General features: G+C 41.0%; 1 protein-coding gene across 3 annotated transcripts in view; it reads left to right on the plus strand.

Annotated features, from left to right (window-relative positions):
- ZCRB1 (zinc finger CCHC-type and RNA binding motif containing 1) overlaps positions 1–8765 on the plus strand; it is a 23146-nt gene that overhangs the window by 11353 nt on the left and 3028 nt on the right. For all 3 annotated transcript variants that reach the window (XM_019543370.1, XM_019543369.1, XM_019543368.1), the window contains 4 exons: positions 4045–4132; positions 4291–4319; positions 8186–8297; positions 8425–8532. In XM_019543370.1, the coding sequence (XP_019398915.1) occupies positions 4049–4132; positions 4291–4319; positions 8186–8297; positions 8425–8532 (333 nt within the window). In that variant the 5' untranslated portion in view covers positions 4045–4048. The remainder of the gene's footprint in view (positions 1–4044; positions 4133–4290; positions 4320–8185; positions 8298–8424; positions 8533–8765) is intronic.

Here is an 8765-nt window from a genome sequence, read left to right on the forward strand (position 1 = left end):
AGAGTGCAGAGGAGAGCCACACGCATGATCAGAGATCATGAAAACAGACATTAGGATGAGAGGCTGAGAGCAATGGGGCTATTCAGCCTAGAAAAGCACAAGCTCAAGGGTGATCTGGTGGCCACCTATAAGTTTATTAGGGGTGCTCATCAGGATCTGGGGGAACAACTGTTCACTAGAGCCCCCCAAGGGATGATGAGATCAAACGGTCACAAACTCCACTGTGACCGATTCAAGCTGGACATAAGGAAGAACTTCTTTGCTGTCTGACCCCCCAAGGTTTGGAAGAGACTGCTACCGGAGGCGGTTCAAGCACCCACTTTGAACGCCTTCAAGACATATTTGGATGCTTATCTTGCTGGGATTCCTGCTGACTTCCTGCCCCTGGGGCAGAGGGCTGGACTCGATAATCCTCCAGGATCCCTTCCAGCCCAAATGTCTATGAAATCTTTTCTAAACACAGAGTCAACAAATGTCATCCTGCTGAGAATAGGAAAGCCTTTGCAGAAGACTGTGGGCCAGGGAGAAAGGACATGATTAAAATGCAGAACATGTGTTAAATAATACTGAAGAAACTGAATCCCTGAAGAAAAAGGGATTGAAATCCTATAGTAAGGAATGTTCTTTAGTAACGAATTGGAGAACTGCCCCACTGATTTACACTTCATATTTTTGTTATTTACAAAAGTCAGGTATGTGTTTTAAATTGACTTAAATATAGGGTGCCAAATGTACCAGGTGACAGCAGTCCCATGCAGGGGCATAGTAATGATCAAAAAAGTAAATGGGCCTAGGACTGGGTATTTTTTGACCAGTCAAAAATACTTGGTCAGTTGACTGGTTCAAATATTGTCAAATAAGGGTCAAATATTTTAAGCATTAATATATTAGAACAGCAAACTTTGATCTTTGATTAAAGATAAAGTCATTTTAATTAAAGTTTAAATCTTCAGTATTTTAGATACTTATGCTAATTATAAAAAACAAGTTATAAGTTAATTGGTGTTTTGGAATAATGAAATTAAATTAATTTTATAACTACCCGGGTTAAGTAAGTGTAAACATGAGGGATATTCAGGACTGAACAGTTCTTCTTTTCCTTGGTTTTCATCCTGAAACCCCAGGATCAGCCTGAATGTTTCAAAGTAAAATAAAAAAAGATTAAACAGAAATAAAGAACATAGAGCAACAAAAAAGACAATCTGTTTTTAAACTGCAATCATGTTAAATAGCAGCAGACCATCTCTTCAAGCATTTTCTGCTGGCATTTGGAGATGCCTACAGTCACAAAAGTTGGCCAGTAGGATAAACTTTTCTATGCTCCTGGTTTTGGTTCTTCTCTCAGCATAGTATCTCCTGCAGACCCACTTGGCTTAATAGGGGGAAAGGAAAAGAAGCTGTAAAAGCTTGCTCCTAAATTGGGGGCGAGGGGAGGAGTGCGAGAAGGGATGGGGGTGGGGAGGGAGAGGGAGTGTCTTGACTCCTGAAGGACTGAGGGGCAAGGCAGGAAGTCCTCCTGCCATTGCTAACAAATGACACTGGCCCCTGACGGATGTTACACCTAAGAAACAATTAAACAGCTAGTTGCATATAATTGTGTAACCCAGCCGTGTATTTAGGCAATTAATATCACAACAAAAAGAGAAACCAACCACAAAACTATTACACAAAAAATGTGCAACTGAAACCAGCCACAAAATTATAATACCTTAAAATGAATGTGTGACTGGATAGACTGTGCTGGGTCTCAAATGGAGCCCCAATCCAGTGCCTGGCAGCCATCAGTCAGGTGATCACCTGCCAGCTTTGGAGGGCTTCAGCAGCCCAGGGGGTCCCCAGGGCGAGCCAACAATCAGCCTGAGATCATGATCCCAAAATCGTGCATACTGCCATGTATGTGTTGCTAACATCTGTTTACCAAAACTGGCCTTGGTGGTGAGAACGGCAAGTTGTAATTGATGCTGTTTTCTGGTATCTCCTAGGTAAATTGCTATCTATAGCTATTGGATATTCTGCATATTGCAGTAAATTAGCATGGCAGTGTGCCATAATGCAAGGACAGGATAGCTTTTAATAACTCCTTTGGAATACTGTGCTCTGCATCTGGATAACCAGACTTACAACTATCAATACATGAAATATGGTGCCAAGTCAGTTGGGTTAGGTGTTGTCATAGGACACAGGTGCCAAGCAGCCAGGAGTTTACAATTAAGCAGATTGCCTGCATAACACCGCAAAGTAATATATGTCCACTATGAACTACCTCTGGTTTTTTATTTGCTTAACTTCTTCATGCTATTTAAACTCATGCTAAAAGAAACACAGTCCCTAAACAGAGAAGGAAAGGAAAAATCAAAGCTCTGTGACTTAGCTACCACCCAAGCAGATTGCACTGGAGTAGGAAATAGAGGTTTAAAATACTTTGGAAATCAGCATGCAACAAGAATGTACTCTTTGTACACAACCACTGAAGACAGAGTTTAGATACTAACCGGGGTTTGATTTTGGTTGTAGCACTGTCATTGCCTAGTGTAAGGTAATGCTGGCTTCCCTCCTGACTTCCTCACAGCTTCTCTTAAAAGAAAATAGTCTCCCTAAATTTCCCATCATTTCCCATCTTTACCAAAATAGATATTTGTGAAGTTGATGTAGAAAAAGAGAATAGAAGTAGTTAAGTGTTGTTTTCCACTCCATTGCAATTTCTTTGTCACTAACTTGTAATTTTTTTTCCTGATTCTTTCCTGATGACTTACTTCAAAGATGTCTTGGTCAGCAAACTCAACGTGTCTGGTCTTCCTTGAGCAGTATTTTATATCTAATAAAGGCCACAATAAGATAACCAGGAAACAAATTCACTAGCAGTTCATTAGATCTGAATGATGGCCCCAAAAAACTGAGTGGGGCTTGAAGGCAATGAGGAAACTGACTTGCTATGCTACTTAAAGATACTTTGTCAACAGAAGACAGTGGCATTTTGATCCTTCATTTTTTTATGTTATTCTGGCTTTTAGAACAAGCCACAAATATCTGATAAGTCAAAAGGAAAGTGATGCTGTATGTAGGCTTGTGTATCCTTAAAGATGTAAGGAAGCTGCAATTTGGTCTCTTCTCCACACTACCCCCCTTGGTTTTCTTTTGTTTTTTACCTATGGTTACAATCTAGTACACACTCAGAGGAGAACTGCTTCAATATACATACATATATTTAACTTTAAAAAGACTGGCTGTTTGCCTCCATACATGGATGGGAGAAGGGAGTTTTTGAAGTGGCGGAGACACTGTGAGAAGTAGGGAGCGAAGGTGATGGAACAGCAAGAAGTTGTGCTGTCAACAGAGCATTTGGAAGAGGGGATGCATGTAGGGAGATGCAGTCCATCGAGAAGGTTAAAAGGAAACCTCAGAGTTCAGGGGAACATGGAAAGAAGTGCTGGGAGCTAAGGCAGAAGTGGGTGCAGGGAACTATGCGAAGAAATTACCAGGAAATGAGAGGGTATCATAACTATTTAAAATGTGGCACAGTATGTTATTCTGTTTAAAGTTAACACATTGTGCTTTCCTATTCATTAGGGTCTTGCTTTGAAGAGGTTTAACTTATCAGTATGAGTTTTTAAGCTTGGTCTTGCCTGATTCTCCAGAGGGCCAAATCATTTAAAACAAGAGAAAAACACCCTTTTTACTTGTTTTTCAAATAAGTCTCATTAACTTCAGCAACTGGTTTAATGAGTGGAAAATTATGTGTTTTGTTTTACTCTGAAACCAGAATTGATTTTGCATTGTTCAAGGATCGTTTTAGTAATCACAATTGCTAACCACATTGAGGTTGTCTCATATTAGTCAATTTGTAATTTCAAAGCTGCTCATGACGTTCCTTTACTCTGTGGAATATGAAAGTCAGTGTTGATTTCACATGAAATGGTAATGGGTTTTGAAGCTACTTTATTCTCACAATTTTCATGTGGCTATACATTCTATATTTTATTTTATTTTTATTTTTGTTAAGATTGAGTCATTGAATTGAATCAATTAATTTTTCTCTATCCCCAGGAAAATGAGTGGTGGATTGGCACCAAGTAAAAGCACAGTGTACGTGTCCAACTTGCCCTTTGCTCTGACCAACAATGACTTATACAGGGTAAGTAAGCCTCTCCTTAAAGAGTTGCATTATATATTGGTTGCATGTAAGTATCATATGTAAACTTTAAATATCTGAACAGTGCCCATTTAGATTGTGTTGCTGTACTTAATTTGACAGCAGTCTGGTAAACTTGTCTATTCTTCTTTTTGTTCCAGATTTTTTCCAAATATGGCAAAGTTGTCAAGTAAGTGATCTGATGTGTATTTTCAACTTGACATTCAATGCGTGTTCTTTATTTTGGGCAAGTTATGTCCTTGTAATTTCTGTCTAGAGCAGGGGTAGGCAACATTTTTGGCTGGAGTGCCCAAAAAACCCACAATGTCTACCTTCTAAGGTGCCGGAGTACTGTCATGCCAGAAAAACAAAACTGAGGCAGGGGTACATGGCAGGACGTAGTGCATATTGATATAGTTAATAACCATAAATGTTGCCCTTTTTTACAGTAAATACCAGGTTTTGTAAAAATTCTAAACCTGGTAACAATAAATAAAGCTTAGTGTATACTACCTTTGTTCTGTATTCTTTTTTTGTTAAGCTTGTTGTAATGGGAGAGAGAAGAAAGAAGAGAAAAAGAGGGAGGGGCAAAAAAGAGAGAGCAAGAACTGAGTATGAAATGATTTAACAGAGGAAAATAAACTGACTAATATGAACTGGCTTGAGGAAGCAAAAACTAAGTATGAAACAATTTAACGGAGTGAAGAAACTGAATATGAATCAGTTTAACAAAGCAAAAAAACCTTAATAATATGCAATGTTAAACTCTCAGTTTGCAAATCACAGAAAATCGGCACCAGCACCAACAGGCTACTGAGCTATCTGCTGCCCAGAGCTATGTGCTTCCCTCATATGCAGTGGGGGACTGATGCCGCATCCTCCTGGCATCACCCGCTCCACACTGCCCTTCCCCCCACTGTGTCCTCCTGCAGGCAGCATCACCCCCCCGCAATGTTCTACTGACCCCTCCTGCATTCTCCTGACCCCATGAGTCTCTGCACCAGGAGCAGGGGCAGGGGCTGGAAAACACAGGCAGGGATGCCTTCATTCTGTTGACCCCGACCTCGATGCCTATGGCTGAGTTTGTGAAACTCAGCACCACCACAGGCATGGGGCTGGGGTCAGCAGAACAAAGACAGCATCCCTGCCTGTGTTCTCTTGACGTCACTCCTGGTGCCTGCTGTGGCACTGGCAGCTTTTCTGAAGCTTTGTGGAGCACTCGGCATCACCCAAGACATTGGGGCAGGGTCAGCAGAACACAGGCAGCATCCCTGTGTCCCAGCCAGGGCTCTCCTCACCCCATCCCCGGTGCTTGCCATGGCACTGGGAGCTGTGGCTGCTCCAAAGAGCCCGGAGCAGCAACTTACATTTTTTTTTTAAACACTTTCCTTGGTACACCTCCTGGCACACTGAGGAAAATGTCTCCATGTACCGCTAATTGGCACACGTGCTGGGGGTTGCCTATCCCTGGTCTCGAGTATGGGACTATATTGAAGTTTTGGCTCATATCGGAATAGAAGGTAAGTTTCAGTTTACTGATGGCAATTGGGAGGTTTTTGCAGGCACACACACATGAGCTTTCAGACTGGAGGTGAAAAGGAGCAAGTAGAATATAGTTCCAGGATCCTCATCTGACTTCAACAAATTCTCATTTTTCTTTTGACAAGTGTGGGTGCAAAGCAGTTCAGTGTATGTGCATTCAAACTGTAATAGGCTGAAAGAATGGAGCAGTAACTTGTAAGATACTGGACAGAAAAAAACAAAAACAGCACTTTACTTTAAACTCCGCACACCGCTGCGCCGAGCCCCATGCATGCCCAAAAGAGGCATCATGCTAGTTTGACCCAGTTCATCCAATATCTGTACAGATTAGGTACTTCAGCAGGGCTTTTTTTGCACTTTTGTCTAATAGCTGATTGAATCAACTTCAGATAAAATGTCAAAAAACCCTGCTGAAGCGCCCAACGTATACTGACACTGCAGAGTCGGGTTGAACTAACATACTGCTGCTTCTGGTAAAGTGATGGTTTTTTTGTTGGTTTTTTTTTTTTTTTCATGTCTGTCAGCAGCCAACATGACTTCAAGCTTCAGTATCTCATCATCTGCCATGGCTAGAAATACTCTGGATGAGTTAAAACTCTTATGGGAATCAGTAAATGCTTCTAAATATTAGCTCTGGTATACTGGGCAGAAATTTAGAAGTGCAACTGTTGGTTCTGTTGGGTTTAAAAACAAATAGTATTAGCCTTTAACTCAGAGGCATGCAAAGTCCAGCCCATGAGCTGGATTGAGTCTGTTTTGACTCCATTTCCCAGCAGGCCCTGCCTGCATTGCTCCAGCTGGTTTCCATGGAGACCCCAGTAGCAGTGGTGCTGTGACAGGGCTGGGCCAGGGTTTCTGTGGTGATCAGCCCAAGCAGCACTGGCAGGGTTTGCGCCTGGGGGGGGAACTGCTTCAGGACCAGGGATGGGATATTGCAGCAGTAACAGTGTGGTCCGGAGGTGCAACAAAGCTGCGATCCACTGCCGGCACACCCCGAATCTGGGAGGGAGAAAAGGGGCACCCAGCGTATGCGGGCAGCAGATCACAACTCTCTCCCAGCTCTGGGCCATGCTGTGCCCCCTGCAAGATCTCAGCCCTTGCCCAGCTGCTAGCCTGAGCCCTGCCAGCACTGCTGGGGCCAGTCTCCATGGAAACCTTGTCCTGGCGCTGCTGGGGTCTCCATGGAGACCAGCCACAACAACTCAAGTAGGGGCTCCTGGGAAATGAAGTCTGTCAGCTGGATCCACCATTTTGCCCACCCCTGCCTTAACTCCTAAACAGAATGGGAACTACTGCTTCAGGGCCTTGATCACCAGCAAAATAACATTAGCAGTATAAATAAATATTATATAAAATCAACTTACTAGAAACTTATAGTACTTACAGTAGTGAACGTTAACGTTTTAATTAGCTAAATTAACTAATTTACTACATCAATCAATTTTAATAAAATTACTATTTCAGTACTTAATGAATGTCTTGCAGTAATACATTTACTCTATTAAAATGAAAGCCCTAATAGTCTATATTTAGTAGGAATTTAGTATAGTCAGTAGGAAATGCTAGTCAAACCATGGACAGTAAGAAGAAAAACCCTTTTAAAGCTGGTAGAAAAAGCTATAGTATAAGAGCCAATTTCTTTTTTCATGCTCTGTCTGAGTGCATACACAGACACAAGCATCTCTGCCTTTGTCACTTGAAAACTATAAACTCCCAAACAATCTTTTTTTTCCCCTTAGGTAAGATGATAAAAATGAAAGAGGCAAAAATGTTAAAAGACTGAACGAGGAACAACTTAAGTCGGAAGCTTAGAGCATGCACTGGATTCTTCTAATTGGATTTTTGCTCTGCTGCTAAATAATGCTATGTAAAAAAAAAAAAAAAAAAGTGTTAGCAAGAAAAGTAAGGGCAATTCTTTTTATATCCTGAGGTAGTAAGCTAGCTCCAGGCAGACCCACTGGCATAGGAGTGAAGGCTCATCCAGAAGATAAGTGCTTTTTTTACACACAAAATTAGATTATGACCTACTTGCTTCTGCCCACATCCCAATTCTGCGGCTGCATGTTGCATTGCTGTGATACTGTTTGACCTTAACCAGGCCCCCTGACAGTCAGATGTATGAACTGCTCCATCTAAACAAGGATGTCCTGGACTAATATAAAATATGGCCATCTTAAGCTGAAAACTCCCCCATTCCACAAATTACTTGGGTCATGTAAGAGCTAGAGCATTCAACCCATTTTTATTGGATTTTTTTTTTTTTTTTAACCAACATAAGGAACTTTGTTTTTTGTCTAGGTCTAGTCAGAATGTCACAGATGCTAATAAAAAGCCATATCAGCCTTTTATCTGGACTTTGCTCTCCTTGAAAGGTGTTTGCATAAAGTATTTTGCCTATCACTGTTTAATTAACATATATTGAACAAAGCTCTCGGAACTCCTAGACAGGATTTTTTCCTATCAAGCCACTTTTGTTTTCCCCCTTAAATGAGTGTCTTGGTTATTTGTTTTCAGAGTTACTATTATGAAGGACAAAGACACCAGGAAGAGTAAAGGAGTTGCCTTCATTTTGTTTTTGGATAAAGAGTCTGCCCAAAACTGTTCTCGGGCACTAAATAACAAACAAGTAAGCATCTGAAAAAGATTGTAGCAAAAAGGGAGCTATTCAGATTCCTCAAAAGTATTGACTTGGTGTTATTGATTTTTTTTTTTTTTTCTTTCCTCCTTGCCCTCCCCCTCCCCTTTTGGTTTAGTTATTTGGAAGGGTGATAAAAGCAAGTATTGCCATCGACAACGGAAGAGCAGCAGAGTTCATACGCAGGCGAAACTACTTTGATAAATCTAAATGTTATGAATGTGGAGTAAGTAACCTATAATAGATCTAAAATGTTTCCACTACGTTTTTATTTGTTTGTTTAATTTTGCTATTACTATTTTTCCCCCCATAAAAGTGGTAGTATTCTTTGGGCTAACAGCCATCCATACTTATTCCATTTCAGCAGTGGTTCTAGCCTTATGTCTTCTGGGAATTTGGGATTTTTCAGAAAAAAATATTATGTGGTAATTATAAGTATATAGTCTGATACGCAGTTAG

The sequence above is a fragment of the Crocodylus porosus genome, unplaced genomic scaffold (genome assembly GCF_001723895.1).
Source record: "Crocodylus porosus isolate Cpor-Errol unplaced genomic scaffold, CroPor_comp1, whole genome shotgun sequence".
Taxonomy (NCBI): domain Eukaryota; kingdom Metazoa; phylum Chordata; order Crocodylia; family Crocodylidae; genus Crocodylus; species Crocodylus porosus.